At 45.4% G+C, this 17,330-nt stretch overlaps 9 protein-coding genes across 9 annotated transcripts; 3 read left to right on the top strand and 6 right to left on the bottom strand.

The window, feature by feature from the left end:
- Positions 1–549: 549 nt before the first annotated feature.
- Positions 550–2,687, bottom strand: C8R40DRAFT_1132880 (uncharacterized protein). Its single transcript, XM_046229254.1, has 4 exons — positions 2,453–2,687; positions 1,839–2,392; positions 1,544–1,766; positions 550–1,491 (listed from the first exon to the last, which is right to left on the bottom strand). Exons 2-4 carry the CDS (start codon positions 2,340–2,342, stop codon positions 731–733), a joined length of 1,488 nt encoding a protein of 495 aa, XP_046080063.1. The 5' UTR covers positions 2,343–2,392; positions 2,453–2,687; the 3' UTR covers positions 550–730.
- C8R40DRAFT_1132875 (uncharacterized protein) lies at positions 2,688–5,180 on the bottom strand. Its single transcript, XM_046229253.1, has 8 exons — positions 4,837–5,180; positions 4,647–4,785; positions 4,490–4,589; positions 4,320–4,438; positions 3,685–4,266; positions 3,131–3,633; positions 2,937–3,074; positions 2,688–2,874 (listed from the first exon to the last, which is right to left on the bottom strand). The coding sequence occupies exons 1-8, from the start codon at positions 4,969–4,971 to the stop codon at positions 2,830–2,832; spliced, it is 1,761 nt and encodes a 586-aa protein (XP_046080062.1). The 5' UTR covers positions 4,972–5,180; the 3' UTR covers positions 2,688–2,829.
- A 652-nt stretch (positions 5,181–5,832) lies between these two features.
- Positions 5,833–8,041, bottom strand: C8R40DRAFT_1177261 (CEL4a mannanase; the record flags this gene model as incomplete). The annotated part of the gene is made up of 15 exons (XM_046232650.1): positions 5,833–5,962; positions 6,022–6,206; positions 6,263–6,271; positions 6,360–6,426; positions 6,490–6,639; positions 6,697–6,740; positions 6,809–6,871; positions 6,938–7,017; positions 7,070–7,080; positions 7,160–7,171; positions 7,228–7,279; positions 7,338–7,441; positions 7,493–7,594; positions 7,659–7,875; positions 7,930–8,041. 15 exons carry the CDS (start codon positions 8,039–8,041, stop codon positions 5,833–5,835), a joined length of 1,338 nt encoding a protein of 445 aa, XP_046080061.1.
- A 505-nt stretch (positions 8,042–8,546) lies between these two features.
- On the bottom strand, positions 8,547–9,517 carry C8R40DRAFT_1132862 (RBP11-like subunits of RNA polymerase). Its single transcript, XM_046229252.1, has 6 exons — positions 9,381–9,517; positions 9,223–9,320; positions 9,140–9,166; positions 9,032–9,081; positions 8,782–8,976; positions 8,547–8,730 (listed from the first exon to the last, which is right to left on the bottom strand). Exons 1-5 carry the CDS (start codon positions 9,414–9,416, stop codon positions 8,846–8,848), a joined length of 342 nt encoding a protein of 113 aa, XP_046080060.1. The 5' UTR covers positions 9,417–9,517; the 3' UTR covers positions 8,547–8,730; positions 8,782–8,845.
- Positions 9,518–9,554: 37 nt separating this feature from the next.
- C8R40DRAFT_1132860 (uncharacterized protein) lies at positions 9,555–10,421 on the bottom strand. Its single transcript, XM_046229251.1, has 2 exons — positions 10,251–10,421; positions 9,555–10,193 (listed from the first exon to the last, which is right to left on the bottom strand). Exons 1-2 carry the CDS (start codon positions 10,387–10,389, stop codon positions 9,913–9,915), a joined length of 420 nt encoding a protein of 139 aa, XP_046080059.1. The 5' UTR covers positions 10,390–10,421; the 3' UTR covers positions 9,555–9,912.
- A 1,740-nt stretch (positions 10,422–12,161) lies between these two features.
- C8R40DRAFT_1177259 (uncharacterized protein) lies at positions 12,162–12,756 on the top strand (the record flags this gene model as incomplete). The annotated part of the gene is made up of 2 exons (XM_046232649.1): positions 12,162–12,278; positions 12,337–12,756. 2 exons carry the CDS (start codon positions 12,162–12,164, stop codon positions 12,754–12,756), a joined length of 537 nt encoding a protein of 178 aa, XP_046080058.1.
- Positions 12,757–13,325: 569 nt separating this feature from the next.
- On the bottom strand, positions 13,326–15,700 carry C8R40DRAFT_1074441 (uncharacterized protein; the record flags this gene model as incomplete). Its single annotated transcript, XM_046226711.1, has 3 exons — positions 13,326–13,699; positions 13,761–14,021; positions 14,089–15,700. The coding sequence occupies 3 exons, from the start codon at positions 15,698–15,700 to the stop codon at positions 13,326–13,328; spliced, it is 2,247 nt and encodes a 748-aa protein (XP_046080057.1).
- Positions 15,701–15,930: 230 nt separating this feature from the next.
- On the top strand, positions 15,931–16,512 carry C8R40DRAFT_798296 (uncharacterized protein). The gene has a single exon (XM_046236246.1). The coding sequence runs from the start codon at positions 16,162–16,164 to the stop codon at positions 16,453–16,455; it is 294 nt and encodes a 97-aa protein (XP_046080056.1). The 5' UTR covers positions 15,931–16,161; the 3' UTR covers positions 16,456–16,512.
- On the top strand, positions 16,512–17,063 carry C8R40DRAFT_1060621 (uncharacterized protein; the record flags this gene model as incomplete). The annotated part of the gene is made up of 3 exons (XM_046225367.1): positions 16,512–16,652; positions 16,707–16,952; positions 17,010–17,063. 3 exons carry the CDS (start codon positions 16,512–16,514, stop codon positions 17,061–17,063), a joined length of 441 nt encoding a protein of 146 aa, XP_046080055.1.
- Positions 17,064–17,330: the final 267 nt, after the last annotated feature.

Genomic DNA, 17,330 nt, shown 5'->3' with positions numbered 1-17,330 from the left:
GGCTTACTGAGTAAGATCGGAACCTCTGCTATACGACAGAAATCCGCTAACCTTCACTCCCTATTCGGCACACACCCTTTTATCATACTGGCAAAATGCAGTAGATCTCGTTTTGGACAAACATCGTCGGTATTACTCAAGTCTCGAGTATCAATAAGCGATCTCTATTGAAGATACAGGAAGAAGGTCTTGAATTTGATTTAGAACATAACTCGATTGATTTAATTCAGCTGATATGCACACACACAGCCAGTAACAGGTGCAATGTATGTAGTCTACCAAGAACCCGTACTACGATGGATGGGCAACTCAGCTGTAAGTAGTACTTATCTATATGTGACGATAAAAATGTGCAACGTTCGTGTGACCATCTATGATCTCCTGTCCGTATGACAATATTCGATGAACCTCCTGGTCGTACCTTGAATAATCTTGTTCTTAAATATGATACGCTTTGATGCAAGTATTGAGAAGTAGGGCATCTTGCCAGTGATCATGTACTTGAGCAGTACTCATGATCTATCCTTCAATCTAGCTGAATTCGATTTACTCCCAAGTCAATTTGTTCGATTTGATTCGCAATTTGGGAAAAGGCGATAAAATATTGATTCAGTATATCCGATAAGAAGGAAACCAAACTATTCTTTCCCGAATTGTTCAAGTGAAGTAGGCGCGGTCACAAGAACATACCGATAATACACTCCAGATATATATACTTACAAGATACAGTTCATACAATGCAAACGCTAGATGACACTGACTCGATATCGTCACAATTAGATCCTCTCTTCCTCTTAGATTCCTCTTTCAACACCACCGAACCTCCTTCATCAATTTCAACAACCTCGAATGCATCCTCCGTGTCTTCCTCCGTATCTTCCTCGGCATCCACTACATCAATGTCCTCATCATCCTCATCGGCGAGAATTTGGTGCGAAAGAACGAACACTCCCTCGTCATGATGATGATATTGTTCCACTTGCGCCTGTTCTGCAAACATCATTTCTTCAGCGAGTGACCTCGGAAGTAGTGCTTGTTCATCTCTTTCCCAAGTGAAGTCCATATTTCGCACCTGGGGAGATGATATAGATGAACCCTCAAGGGACGCAGCTAAGACATGAGACTGTGATGAAATCTCTGCTGCCATCGTGCTTTTCTTCTCTGCAGTACCCAGTTTCTGCAGCGGTTTCATAAGAAATTCTATACCTTGCTCCTGAGAGTGATGTGGCGAAGACACGGCCAGATCTATCCCCATTTTCTCGTACCCTTTGATTTTTCCCGCGCCTTCTTCTCCTTCCAGTCGTTCTTTCTCTGCATCCGCACCTTCGTCGACCTCCAACGCCGGAAGTCCCCAATAGTCTGGGCCACTAGCGTTAACGAACTGTTCTTGAAACTGATGCAAGGTCTCTTCGGAGTCACGAACGAAGCACGAAGCATGATGAACAACAGTGCAGGACACCTTAGACTTCATATTCCCATCGGTGCTCGCCCCTGAAGTTGTGTCAATATGGATGACCTTACTGAAGTGAACACATCTGTGTACCTGTACTCTTTTGCAAATCAGAATTGCTGACATCTAGATGTAACTTCGAGTCATTCACATGCGCCATAACGCTTGTGACTGCACTGAGAATGTCGGCTTTGGCAGTTCGCAGCGATCGGAAAGCAGGTTGGTCATGCAGTGATGTGGTTCCCCTTGAGTTTATTATACCTTGTGAATCCCAAGTATCATCAGCATGGCAAGATTTGTCGACTGATTTTGTAGTCTAGGTCAGCAAAATTCAGCTACCTCGAAATGAAGAGTAGGCTGAGACCCAGTGGATTTTCGATATACGAACCTCCGTGTACTTCGGCTTTCTCTCCCTTTCTCTTCTCTCCCTTCTGTCTCTTTTCTCCTTCCGTTCATCATTTTTTTGCGTTTCGGACCTATCTATAAAAAAGGCTCGAGGTGTGGTTGTTACACCTGTCCGGTCGTAGGACGACACATGTCCAACAGGGCCTAAAAGGGAAGGGTCCTGACCTACTTCCACGCTTTTCAACCACTCCTGCACAGAATTTCGTTTTTGGCGAAGATTTTGACGCTTGTACTCCTTCTCTGTCTTCTTGTCTACGCCGTTCTCGATGTGCTTTTTCACCTCGAGCAGAGTGGTATCATCATTCAAACAGGATGTTTGAATCCGCAAAGCTTCTTCACTTCTTATCCACTCCGTGGGCATCCGCCCATATGATCCTTCGATACATTCCGGGACCATAGAAGAAGAGCAAGTTTGATTAAAAGATTGAATGGGAGGGTAAGAGGCCGAGGAAAAATGTTTAAAAGCAGGTGGAGCACCGTAATCCATTGAAAACGAGGGTTGGCAGATTTTAAAGCCGTATGACTTGCGACGATGAGCTGTTTTGACTTCAGTTCCAGTAGACGATTTTTAGTACCAGACGATCATGATGAACTCACAGCTTTTCCAGTCACACTTCCCTAGAAACCATGGAATTAACCGAAGTAACTAATGGTAGAATCTTGGGACCCTCTTCGACGAAGTCGAGGAATTTCTGACGAGATTCCTGTCCACTCGTCAACCGAAAGCACAATATAGATACCTGTAGTCGAGGCCAGGTCGCGGTGGAATGAAGAGCCTAGAAAGTAGATGAAGGCAGGGTCGAAAGGCCCGTGCGCACGACTATTTATGCCACGCCACACAATAATTAAATGGGCGCTTGACTGCGGCATCGATTCTGTGTTTTTTTTACCAACAGGCCGAGGTACACAACGTATATATATACTCGTCAGCTTTCAAGGTCTTTCATATTCGCCTTGACAATTATAAGTGAATCTCAAGCTACAATCTCGTCAACCTTGGAACGGCTTATACAAAATCCCTACATCGAAATTAGCGGCACTATATTGAAGAATGAGATTTAACAAGAGGAAGGATATTCACCGGCACGACCCATTCTTTACACCCACAACGAACCCCAGCCCAATCGTAATTCCCCAACTTGGTCCCACATCTTTTGTTCGGACACACAATTTTCCCCGCAATTTCTCCCGCCTCGAGAAAAGGTTCCATCCATTGCATCTGCAGAAATTCAATTCAATTAGAGTAATTTCGAACAAGTAAACGGAATGACTGACAGGTTCGACGAAATACCCTGAACACTTTGGGTTCATGAGAATCGGTGGGCTCACTGGCTGTGGTTTTGCTCCCCCTCCCCCACTAGCTGCACTGTCCACCCCTAAAGGAGTGGTTCCATATAAGGGTGGTGATACTCCCCCGCGAAGCGCCGCTAATTTAGGATTAGCATGTAATTGTGCTGCAAATTCATTCGGGGATGATAAAGGTGGGGAAACTCCTGACGACGATCGGGCTAAATGAGGGGAAGAATTCGGTGCTGGTGAAGCGATCGGAGGTGTATCTTCCTTCACCGATTTTTCTGCAGATCCTGGCTCAAGGATCGTACCATTGCTATGCCCTACAGTATCAATCGCAGAGGGATGAGTCTCCTCAACCGGAGGCGTCAGCATTGCATCAGACATCCTCCTCCCAATATGAGTTGCCACCTGCGCAAAGGTATTCGGAGAACTTGGCGTCGCAGATCCAGAAGGACGACGGATGTTTGTCAGCTTTATAGTGCCAGGTGACATAACGTTATTCCCTTCATCGTCTTCATCATCTGAATCCAGAGCAGACATCGACATAGTCTCCATGATGCTTTTTGATGCACTGCCAAATGGGCGAGGGACAGGTGGACGACTTCCAGCAGGACCTTTGGGTGTTGCAGTCAACGGGGGAGAAGTTACGGGTCTACCATTGATATCATTCAATGGTCTGGCTGTAGGTTCGCCTTCTTCGTCATCGTCATCATCGTCATCAACGATGGCGGAGGTGGAAGTCTTGTTTGTTAAGCTGGTATTACTACCGTTCATTGAAGACATTGTCAATGCATCTCCGAAGCCCCCAAATGACAACCCAGATGGTCTCCGTGGCCTCGAATCCGACCCCAATCGTGACGAGCGACGAGAAATTGGCTGTTGAGGCTGATTTGTAGATGGTCTACGAGATGCTGCAGGCGTTATTGCAGGGGTAGCTGGGCCAATTTGACCGTGGTCCAGCATGTGTTCTCGAGCTGCAAGCTCCTGACGGCACATTTTGCATCGAATACGACGCCGAGGACCTCTGAGTGTACCTCCGGGAGTAGATGGAGTCGAATCAATTGCGGAGCGAGGAAAACGAGCGAACATATCAGTAGAAGGTAAGCTACCATCGCCATCTAGTCATTTACATTATTCTCAATGGATGCAAAAAAAGTGTCAGTCCACGCACTCATCACTTCCTCCGTCGTTCGCTGCATGTAATACAATCGTGTGTCCTTATCCTTCCGAGAAATATTGAACGAAGCATTGTGAAAGATCTCCAGCTGAGCTATGAATCCCGGATTGGGACTAGAAATTGATATCAGCGAATCTAAGCATAGGTCCAGACTGCAGACGTACTCGATTTCAGGTCTGGCTTTCCGTATAAGATCTAAAGCTTCTTCGACGCCCATTTGTCTATTATGCATTAAATATGCAGCAACAATTGTTGCGCTTCGACCTATAGCAATTGGATGATTGAGTTAATGTCATCTGTTGTTGAATCTTGACGACTTACTGACTCCTGCTTGACAATGCACCAGAACTCCTCTTCCCTTATCCAATTCAGATTGTATAAAAGCAATAGCTGGTAACAGATGTATCAAGATATCTTCTTCTTCAGAATCGTCCAAAAAGATTTGATGCTTGACGAAAGTCTACAAGAAAAACTTCAACGATCTGTTTGATGTTTCAAAAGTCCAACTTACTTCATGTATAGATATTTTTCCTCTCATTGCCGAAAGAACACTATAGATCTTGTTCTCTTTGAGATTCTCTGTGTCCATGGCGCTTGGAAGCCCTCCAATCCAAAGTCCGGGAATAACTTGGTCCATGGCGTTCATGAAATAGTATTTGTTCAGTAAAGCTTTCAGGAGATTGCGTTGAGCGGAGTCGGAAAGGGATGAATTATAGATGATGTAGATACTAAGTCGAGTTCAGTCGGAAGAGATGCAATGCCAGCGACAAAGGCATTCGAGAATGAATCAGTCAATTGCGGCACGGAACTACGGAATTACAATTTACATCACCCCGCGGTACCTGCCATGTACTTACATTATTACAGTAGTTTGCTTCCTTGTTTTCTTGAGGGAGCCCTGGGGAAAGCCACACTACATTCGACCAGACCCTGTGGATTAGTTCACACAATAATAATATAGCCTGACTATCGACTAACACAACTTACATGTCAATCGTTCAGATACTTAGTCTCTCATTATAGCTCGTCATGCACCCGAAAACTTTCGAAAATTACATGCCTTCTACAAGAGAGAGATTCGTTTTCTGTATGAGTTGTAGACGTATCATTTGGAGATCATGATACTCGGGTGTATATAGACCGTGTATTTGTTGAACTATAATAACCCACGTACACATGAATGTCCTGGCCGCACAAGTTTTGCAACGATCAATCAACGAGATTCGTGCTTCGATAGATAGATAAAACGCAATAATCGCCACAACATCTAAACTTACTTGAAAGGCACACCCAGTGAACACGCTTGTAATGGAAAGGCTTGAATATCAATGGAAAAATCGTTCCTGTGTAGTCAAAGGCTTGAGAAAGGAAGGTCGTCTTCTGAATGCCACCGTGGCACGTATTTTGTGTTCAGCTTAGCAGTAAATCGCTGTTCATTATTTATGGACCCAGGTTTGCGTACATACGCATGGCGTTTTTCCGAGACTGAAACATGGTACCTCTTAAATCAAACACTCCCATCTCTGGCCTTCAATGCCGCTGCGTGCTGGGTATCCAACACATATACATCACTTCCAGGGTACACTGCATATCCGTCGTTTGGCGTTGGTCCGTTTGTCAAATCAGAACCAGCTTGCCTGAAGGATTCATCAGGAAGTGCATGGGCAATGGTCGTAAGTTCAAGATATATACTGACCAGATCAAATCACCAGTGAGACCAGTGCTCAAGACCGTCGAATACCATGTAGCGTAAACGCCGCTTTGATTACTGGTGGACCCGAATTCTTCCAGAATAACAGGTTTGTTAGATGCTAACATGGCAGTTGCGTGATCTTCAATCCATTGAGTTCCGAAGGGATTTTCGGGTTCACCCCAGCTGTCCTACACGATATAAGCTCACGTCAGCGATGCGAAAACCGAGGAAGAACAAAGCTTACAGGGTAGAGCTAGAGGTTCAGATTGAAGAGATTGAAGACGTAAATTTCGCAATAATCAGAAATCGAAAACCTTCGAACGTGATCTTTATTTCCTTACATGGAACGTCCCGAAATCCAAGGTGCTAATGTTGAGGTTGGCATCGAAGTCGATGCCAAGACTTCCTCTAAGACAAAGCAAAGAAGGGCAAAGGTTACGAGGGCTTTCCGCGAGTCCACATAGCACGTACTGGTATACATAAATTGGGTTTCCAGGATCGTTGAAGAAACCCTCGTCACCAATAGCCACCAAATGGTTCGTATCAATTGTTTTTATGAAGGCTGAGATTTCGGCTGCCCATGTCGAGATGGTAGAGATCGTGCAAGTTCCAGAAGTAGCGCTGACATAGATTGACAGATTCAGGTTTAGAGCTCTTGAAAACACCAAAGGAACGGACCTCGTTGAACCGAGACATCTAGGTTCATTAGCCAGTTCCCATCCCTATGTACACGAGACAGAGAATACATATATCTGTAAGTATGCTCAATCAATGAAGGAAATGGACTGACAAGTATGCCAGGCTCGTTCACGTAGCGGCTGACAAAAGTCTTGACATAGTTTTTATACGCGGCCTGTGGACATTCAATTTGAGTTATAGACCGAGTGCTCATAGGTTCATAAGAGAAAAATCCACTCACAATGACGGTGGCGTTTGTATAGAAGTAATCATGCGGAGATCCCTGTCCAAGAATTTGGTTGACGTACACGTCCATACCGCCTAGAGGAAAACTTCAGTTTGGGACTGATCGGGCGTACTATACATTGCTCACCATAATCAGACCTGAATCGTGTCAAAGGAGATCAAAAGTTCATCATAGCGATGAGTGTCCTGATCTTGAGATTGACACTAAGAACCATACCAGTTGTTAGTCCTATGATAGGAAGTTAGTACAAAGGTATAGTACCATCATGTTCAAATCATACGCACAGCGTGACTATGAGTCTTAGACCATGGGCCTTCGCAATAGCAACGACATTGTCTGTACAGGAAAGAGCGGTCAGTTAAAAGAGTATGATGAAGGAGCAATATACACTCACCGAAATTCTCCAGCCCATTAGCACCAGTGTTGACGGTGGGTGTCGACCCAGACCAGCTCTGATAATACGCCACGCCATCGGGTGTAGTGACTTCATTGAATCCCCTGGAACATTTTGAGTCCTAGTAAACATGTTCATATCGTTTAGTAACTTACCACGTCCTGACCGTCGTCGCACCTGTAGCTGCAATATCCGCAAACGCGGTGTTCATATCGGCGGTGTCGTAGTTCATAAGCCCGACCCAGTACGAGTTAGCTCTGTCAAGAAAAGAAATCCATGTCATCCAATGCACTTGAAATTCTAGATAGAATGTATTCCAACCCAACAACAGTGAACGGATTCCCGTTTAACGTGAAATGTGTTCCGGAAGTTTTGACAAACCCAGTAACAGTGGCTGTAGGGGAGGTTGAAGTCGATGTCGCAGTTGTGGTTCCAGAGCCCGGGGTCGATGTAACAGAAGAGACGCTGGAGGTAGCCCCAGGTATGCATTGAGAGTAGTACGCGTTAGAAACCACACAAGCACTTCCGGCGGCGCAAACTGTTCATCAGATAATCAGTCCAGTCGTTCCTAATTATTTATCTCATTATTTACCGGTAGAGCCTGTATACCCGATTCCACCACATTGTCCATATACGGGAACAGTCTGTGCCGAAACCAGTGTGATGGCTGGTATCAAAACAAGCAATCGGGATAACCGTTTCATGGCAAAAACGATGAAGAGACTTCAAGCTTCAAGGGGCAACGAGACGAATATCCGACTCGTTTTTATTCGAGTCGCTAGGCTGTAAGGCACAGATTTCGCGAATCGTCACTCGACATGCTGGTCAGTGGTCATGTTTTTTGCTGGTGGAAGCGAACTTTCTCCGTGTCGATATAGAGTTGCGGTGATAAGTAACCTAGTACCAGCAAGCACTTCGAGTATGGAGAAATAAAGGGAAGGCTGCACCATCAGGTTGCGACGATACCAGATGACTGCCATACATTCAAGAGGACACAAGGTTTCCGTATACGATTGAAGAACATCAACATCAATATTTCGAAATAAAGGCGACCTTTAGGCGAGAAAATAGCGTCTGAAATTGCGCGCTAAGAATAGATTCGCATTGGCCAGTGTGATCGAATTAGAACCTAGACATAGACGGAGGTTCTATAGATGAAGGAATCAGGACGCAACATGATACTGCAAGACCTATCGTAAATGCACCAACTTAGTTTCCGCAAATCTCCTTAGATTATCATGACTCTTATCTGAAGATTGCTACTAGCTATGTCATTGTCCCGAAGACAGCACCTAAAGCATTGAGGATACGAGTTTTCATGAAAAATTCTGAGCTAATTGCATCAATGGCAGGAGAAGTAGTAATATTATAGAGCAGCCCATGCGGAGTATACCTGAACGAAAAAAGTGAGGATCAAAACATAAATTAAAAAATGGATACTCACAAGAATAATAAATGACAAGAAGTATGGATACGACAACGGAGTCTGCGACACTCAATCCGCCCTCTTAACTTTTTTCATCCCATCTCTCGTATTCATCGCTCTGGAGACTCTCCGTATACGCCTCGTTGATTGTATCGCAGAGATTGTCAAGGTCGTCAAGGGCCTTGATTAGAGCTTGCAATGATGAAAGATTATCTAAAGCAACCCTAAGCAAGTAGTTCGTCACTATGAAGATTGCAGTACGACGCACCATACATCTGAATCCGAATCTGAATGTTTGGTTCTGAAGGATGAGGCACACTGGAAAAGACAAAGGTTTAAGAGAACGCTGCGAGTATAGGAGATCATCAATCCTCACCTGTACCCACAAAATTCAACTTTTGGACTACGAGACGCGTCACTTTAAACCTCTGAGTAACCACGACGTTGTTGCGAGCTTACTTCTTCATGATCATCCAGCGTAGCGCATTTCCCATAGTATGTGATTCATCGTAGACCTGGTATGTTGCGGCAGAAAGATCAGATGAGGCGCCTTTCATCTGTAAAGACAATTTGAGCCATGGGTATTCATTTGGGGAGTGGAGATTTCAATCACAGACAATGCGAATTTTTGGGGGGGTTTCAGCAGTTGCCATGTCGCTGTCAACAGAGGGCAGAAATGAGATTGAAGGAATATATGTAGGGACGTGTAGGATGAGGCCTTGACTGAGCGTGGAAAAGAAACGCACGGGATATTGAAATAGTTTGAAATTGATGTGTCCACAAAAGTTCACTTACTTCTCTCATCTTTATCCTTTGCTTTCCCGACTCAGCGAAGCAAATACCCTGTATCACATTGTAAATGCTGAACTATGTTTCTTTACTAATTAGCCCATCTACATTCCAACTATCAACACCATATACCAACAACGGTACCCAGAAAGTTAAAAAGTCTTGTTTATACTTGACAGGATTTGTCATTGCCAGGTACAAGTCATCCCAAATTCGTGCTAAGTCATAACCCACTGTAGTTTCCTTAAACTTTATTCCCTTCAAATTCCGTTTCCGGAGTATAACTTCGTTGACTGCATGAATTCGATTAGAAGTAACAGGTGTGGTGAGTGACTGGAATCCTAGGGTACTCCCTGTCATCTAGCCGTCCTTTGTTAGGCCTAGGAGATCATACTTGATTTGGGTTGAATCAAATCTGAGTGTTCCTAGGAGAATACTTCCCTTATAAGGTCTCTTGATTATCTTCTCGACTTCCCATTTTCCACTTTGGGCGTGGAAATCCAGACCTGGTTCGAAACCAAAAATTATGATGATCTTCTCCTTGCGTTCAAGCTTGCGGCGGTCGATACCCTGACTGGTATAGCGATTGTCGGCATGACCTACGCCCTGGACACGCTTGGCATAAACATTCACGATTGCATCTAGAATGCATTTCAGAGCCTATATGATGAAGTAGGTCATGGTTGAACATAACTCACCCGAGAGACGTCGCTCGAGTTGTTTCCGTTGACCTTCGGTGTTACACAATGTCAAGGGTATGGTCATAACTCCAAGAAAAGACGAAAAGAGGAGGAGCACTGGGAACAAGCGCGCAAAATATTGCGGTACAATAGTCATACATAGCAGCGACGACGACGGGGCAGAAAAACCTTTCAGGTACATCTTAGCAGTGCCGACTGATATGCACAACACATATAAACACACCAGCGACGAATGATTCTGAAGCTTGGAGAGCGGTAATTGAGTGTGAGATCGAACTCCTCGTCTCTACTCGTGTTGTTAGTCTCAACCTGTTTGAATCGTGCAGAGATAATCAACTGACAAAACAATGTGAAAGGTAAATTTGGGCCAAAAATCTATCTTTTGATATAGATAAATTTGAGCGTCGATAACTGGATTCAATGAAAGATGGCGCAAAGTCAGATAATTGCTCTTGAGAAATAGCAAGGGTAGGGTAGGGCGGGCGGATGATGATATTCAACGTACTGAACCAGCGTTATCTTCGTGGGGAAAGGTGATGAGGACATCTCAGCCCGAATGGTTATATACATAGTCAAAGCAACACGGGAAAAATCCCAACAACTTGTGCCCTGTGAGTGCCTCGGGCCTTGGTAACCTGGCAGTGCAGATGTTGTTCGCTGCCTTGTCACGATTGCCCTCGGTTTGTCCATCAGGCTGCGTCGCGCTGAGTCTCTGAGTGTCTCTTTCTTCCACTGCCTGCACTATTTTTTCCATTCTGTCCTTCGGCTCGCAGTCAATCTCCTTCGGAAGGATACAGAGTCAACGAAGATCAGCAACAATTCAGTAAAGAACCAGGTGGCAGGATTGGATAAGATATAGTAAGTGCCAGTGGCATCATTCAGTGCGTTGATATTGCCGAGTATCGCCCAAGAAAAAGAATAGCGAACGGCGTGATCCCAATGCCCATTGCAGAACAACCCTCACAGTCTCAAGCAGGCCTCAGCTCGGCGTGAACTTGAGCAGCCATGCTCCTAGCGCACTTTACCACGGTATGCGATACTAATTCCAACTGCGAGGGCATACCAGAATACTTCTGAGATAATGAGGGAAGGAAGGAAGGGAGAACAGAACATCATCAATGTATAATTTTGAGGGTCCGATGCAGTCCGACGCCTATGTAAGCCTCGGAGTAGCGGTTACTTACCAGTCTTCAAGCGAGCAGAGGGAGGTACACACTGGGGCTCAAGGCGACCAATGGCGAGTTGGAGCATTGCGTCCGTCATTTTAGTTATGAGTCCTAGTTCCTGCAACGTTTGGTAGGAACTTTTGGAACCAAGGCGTTGTACTATTATATTAGTACTGCACTGAACGGAAAGCAAACCGACGCGGTTCCACTGAGGAACAATCGTCGAGCGCATGTAAGCCCGAAATTGTGGTGTAAAGGAACAAAGCACAGATTGTGTTCTCCCTATAAAGGAACAATGAGACGAAAGAAAGTTACGGGCGAAATGGCAGAACATTGTCTTCAGCCTCTAGGCGCTCAATAGAAAATTTTAAACTCCGCTTTCTTTGTGGTGCCCAGCACAACCAAACTGTAAACACGCCTTGCTATTATATTTCTTTTTCCCCCTCAATAATTTACACAATAGTCAATGTATCGCATTGTTGCAAGACTTGTATCAATAATGTCGGGGTAATTGACTATTTTGGACTTATAAAGCGATGCTTGCTCGCCTTTCTCCGGACAACCCATCCTCTTTTCCCCTCCTCTCATCTGTCAGCTCTTTGTATTGGTTATACCCTTTCTCTATCGCTTTTATCTCAAGGCAGGATCTCCCAGGTGGAACTCAGATCTTCCCGTTTCCCTCTTAATTGTTTCAAACGACTCGCTTCACTTTCCTCTACTTCCTTCCAACTCTTACTTCCAAATGGCTTTCTCCACCTCAGAATTGGCTACCTTGCCTCCACTTCGCCCAGTAGCGACTCCCATGCCCGTACGCCTGCCTGGAATTGAGCATATCCATTCCTTACCCGACCCACGTCCAGTAAGTATTTTCCTCATCACGCCTACCATCGCCGTACTCATAACATATTCCTTATCAGTCACGTACCATTCCTCTTTATGCCCCTCATGCATCCGTGCCTATACCACGAAAATTCTCTACCTCATCGTCGATCACGAATGAGTCACGATCCCCGTCTCCCTCTCTATCCTCACCTTCAAGCTCTTCGTCCCCAACCCTTGTAAATCCTAATCACGGATTGACCTCCACCCAACGTGGCCAGCCGTTTATGCGACTTGTTCCTACCGATATGGCCCACGCAGAGGCTGTCGTAGTTGTGCCTCCTCCCGGGCCTGAATCTCAAAAACCCTTACTCCTTATCGGTCCTGCGTTGAAATTCATCAACCACCCTCAGCGACGTATTGCCCGTGGTGCACGGGTCTATCCGTATCGCAGAGAAATGAGTCCCCATCACGCCCGAAAGGCTTCCTGGGCATCCACTGATTGTTCGGAATCATGATATAACGAGGTCAGTATCCTCTTTCATATGCATATGTAACCACCTGCTCACAGCTCTGTTTCTTTTAGTCATCCCGTTTCCGGTTGTATCTTGCATTTTTTGTATTCGTCATCACTATCGTGTATTTTGTTGGGCTCCCTGCAATGAGAACTGTATTTTTAACTCGGTATCACCACAATATTTCGAATCTGTCAAGAAAGATCTCAAGTTCAGTGTTCAGTGCATTTCTTTTGCATCAAATCAAGCAGTACAGTATACATATCGATCGCAGTGGTATGTACATTTTCGTGAGTTAAGAATTACAGTATTGCTTCCATAACACAATAATCGTTCCAACGCTGTGGTCCGCAACCATACATGATAATGGTAATAGATTACCTCATAACTAAGTGCCGACCACCTAGGTATCTTCTCCTGATACAACAAAAGGTATAAAGACAGTTAAGTTACTCGTGATGTCAAGGCCCATTCGTTGAAAAAGCAAAGGATTGCTGGCCATGGATGGTAAAGCTTTTGAGCAGTCATATATCTCAAATAAGCATCCAAAAAAAAGACGAAGAAGTTACACCTCAGAGCACCTCAGGCGAGACTTTGCGTATAATACCAGCCGGTCTCATCGTAGTCACTCTACGATTTTTTGACACGGTGTTCATAGCCGTTACGTTCTCTGTGGAAGAGTCAGTCGCAGAAGAAGTAGGGCCGACGCCGCTGGTGCGGATTCTGCTTCGTGAGGAGGATGGTTTTCTCGAACTGATAATTTCCACATAAGCAAATTTCCGACCTGGAGCCACGGTAGGAGAGCCAGTGCTGGAACCAGCTGGAGTAGAAGTCGAAGTAAGAGCAACAGTTTCTTTATCTTTTCTGGATCGCTTGTGGGGGTTACGCTCGCCCGTCGAGTCGTTTTGGGACTCTCGTGAACGTTTTATTACTAATGTCGTCTTCGCTGAGTATACTTATGTGAGATAGATAAGTAGTGCTCATGCGGAGGTTCCAGTGGGACGTACCATCAGAATTTGGCGGACTGGGGGGTGATTCTGTCCAAGGTACCTTTCTTGCCGATTTAGAGTCCTTTTCGGGAGGTCGTCTTTTGCGTTTCGGTGATGTTGTAGTAGTCGTGTCTCCGTCTGAAATTTTTTTGGATATTTCTAACACATCGACGGACTTTGAGGAAATATTCTCGGAGAATGGAAGGTGTTCCGGATCGACTACGGAAAGATTCAAACCAGTAGTTTCTAGAAATGGTCTCTCCGCTTCTGTTATGTTGCCTTCATCGAAATATGCGTTATCCGTCAATGTGTGTAAGGACCAAGGAGATCGGCGAAGAAAACATACCAGGCACAATTGTGGAAACCACAGTTGGTGAAAATTCTATCATTCGCTTCACCTCAAGTTCATCTCGAAGTAAATCTATTCGCTGGTCCCTCTCAGCTAGAGCCAGTTGCAGATTGTGTACATCCTTGGAATGGGATCGAAGCTGGTCAACAAGAGTGGAAATCGCAGGTATGACGGCAGCAGTGTCCTCTGTGAGGAATTTCGGGAAACAAGCCGTTTGACGCTGGGTAACCGGAATCAGCTCGTGTATCGCTTCCCAGAGGGATACAAGCTTGGGAGAAGGCTTCAAAACGTCCAATTCTAAATCGAATGAGCCGAACTCATGGTGATAAAGCACAGCAACGAGTTCGGATATGCGCTTATCTAAAGCCTTCCTTTCCAATTGGCCTTGCTCCTGGACTATGGAAAGCTGACGGCGAAGCTCCGCCATCTGTTGTTCTGCGTGAGCCCGAACGTCGGATAGCTGACTTCTACGTAGGAAGGCAAGAGAAACAACTAATTCCTGTAAAACGGAGCAAGTTTCGGCAGCAGGAGTACCTCTCTCTATTGAAGAAAGAGCAGTATCACGTTCTGTCTCGACTGTTCTACAGGCGATTTCCGTTCTCGATAAAGCGCTCCTGAGGTCCCCTACTTCCTGAGCGTATCGCTCAATTTTCTGCGTCGCTTCGGCTAAAGCGATTTCTGTTTGTAAGTGCTGAGCGCGGAGAGAAGATAGTTGATGATCTTTTTGTTGAGAGGCTAACGATGCCCCCTCTGCCTGACGTCGGAGGGCAATAAATATTGAGCCCGATTCGCGTCTCTCGCGCTCGAGCTGTCGCAATAAAGTATTCGTCCGCTCTACGGCCTCCTTCACTTTAGATTCATGACTGGAAGCATCGTGGATGGCTTTCTCCGAACAAGATGTTAAGTCTCGCTGGAGCTGCGCTATTTCCTGCGAAAGATGATGCTGCTCTACTTTGCTGCTTTCTCTGACGTTCGAAAGCTCCCTCTCTAAAGCAAGCTTTTGCTCCCTAAACGTAAAAGCGTATTTCCTCAGTGATGAATTCGCGGTGTTGGCCTCCGCCAATGATTCCTCCAGTTGGACAATTGTCGCCTTGAAATTATTGGCCTCGCGCATCGCACTGCTTTTCGCCTCCAGCGCATCCTGTCTGTCCCGCTCGAGTGCTTGCACCTGAGAGATATAGCCCGCACATATCGCATCCAGCTCCCTCCGTGTGAACTGTTTGTCCTCAAGGGCCGCTAGCTGTCTCTTCGACTCTTCCTGAACAGCATCAAGCTTCGCAGCGCATTTACGTAAGAAGGAAATCAATACCCTCGCAACGCTTCGCGTACGCCGTACCTCGTCTCTACCAGTTTGCTTCGTTACCTCTAACTGTTGCTGCAGCTTTTGTTGCGACAGACTCGTTTTAGAGTTCCTCATCCGAAGAAATTCCGTCTCATCAAGGGCTGCTTTTAATTGGCCTTCGACTTCCGCCAATTTTGCATTGTAAAATGCAGCGATAGTACCCCGTTCCTGATCAATTAAAGCAGTGAATAGCGCAGAGTGACGACCAACTGCCCGAGGAAAGCTCATAGAGGTTTGATGATGTGAGCCAGGTTGAGAGAGCGCCATGAAGAGCGGTCAGAATCATGAGAGACCAGATAAATGATTGAAGATGCATTTTGGAATGTTCTACCGCTGAGAAGGGAAAATTATGTAATACTATGCTTTATATCAGGTGAGCATCCTTGAGGTTCTCCTACATAGCCAGTATCAGAAACAAGAGAAACCTGCATGAAATTCGAACGTATCTCTCTCTCAGCTTCCTCAGTTCAGGAGTCGAAGAAGCAAATGTGGGCGCTTGTTCACATTATCCGATCGCCTAAATTGCGCTGAGTCAGCCCTTAGGTCGTTTCCGTCGGTACCCTATGTAGAAAGTTCCCGGTGCACCTTTTCAGCCCTCCTTCATGTCGTGATCAATCTAATCTTTACGACGGTTAGTCTTTCATTACATCGTTTTTTGCCTAAAGTGTGTCACATTAGCATCGTCGCCAGCCACTCCAAATAGCTTCACTGCTTAATCTCGGGCCACGATGATCATCATGGAGGAACAATCTGGAACAATGTTTCGACTTACACTCTCTCAATTCACCGTCAAGCCACTTCAACTTCAGGTTATCCCGTCAGAGCTTCACTTTTCGCTTAACCCTCATTCCGGAGCCTGTATAAATCGCGTAAGGTCGCTCATTGGATCAGACGTGAACATGAAACACATCCGCTTATACCTCACTGCAATTCTACATATGTATCATGGGCTTTCCATTGCCGTGTTCCATCGTCATAGAGCCCGTCTCGAATGCGTATTTAAACCCACCATTCGATTTTGAAGAATCTTTCCTACAAAAAGTGACATTCTATCAAACTCAAGCTCATTCACATAGCAATGCAATTCTTCTCTGTCCTGTTCTCGCTCCTGGCCATCACCACCACATCCGTACTAGCTCAGAGTGCAAACATCGGTGCTCCTGCGGATATGACTGAAGTTTCTGCTGGGTCAAATTTCACCGTTATGATTGATCGACCCGTACGTCCAAATATTCCTATAATCATCCACGGTACATCTCAATTGCAATCACAGGATACTCTCACCGGTTCAACTGAAGTGGCTCTTGTCATTGCTCTCCTGAGCTGTGCTTCAAATCCTTGCCCTGGGCCGTCCGAAGAACTTGGCACGGTCTTGTACGACGGGCCCTTCGACCCACAGTTTACGACTGAGCCTGGAACCAGTTCGCTTCCGCCTCACAAGAACTTCACGCTCACTATTCCCTCTACTTTTACCAAGGGTCAAGCTCAATTGGGTGTTGCGCACTTTTTCTTGCTTGGAGTGAGTATATTCATGAATGCCCGTATCTTGTAAAGCTAGCTAATTTCCGCTGTTCAGGCTTCTGTTGCGCCCATACTCGAGACCTTCAACTCTACCATTGTAATTACTTGAGAGTAGCTTTGTGGACGGTTTCGATTGTAGAGTGTTAAATCGTAGCGACTTGCACTGCGGACATATAAATCTCAACTATCTAATATGTAATACGGCCCCTTGCCACTTCATTCACTGCCTCTGATATTTGACATAAATCTTCACATTTACATTCCAGTGATTTGGAAACAAACAATGTCTATAAAAACTCTAACTCAAGGCGGCGTTTCTACGCAGGGGATTCTGAGAAGGGAACATTGACGCGACAAAGGATTCTGTGGCAAACAT

The sequence above is a fragment of the Lentinula edodes genome (assembly GCF_021015755.1).
Source record: "Lentinula edodes strain Le(Bin) 0899 ss11 chromosome Unknown C8R40scaffold_61, whole genome shotgun sequence".
In the NCBI taxonomy this organism is placed as follows: domain Eukaryota; kingdom Fungi; phylum Basidiomycota; class Agaricomycetes; order Agaricales; family Omphalotaceae; genus Lentinula; species Lentinula edodes.
Note: the sequence above shows the minus strand (reverse complement) of the source record. Positions and strands in the feature narration are given on the sequence as shown.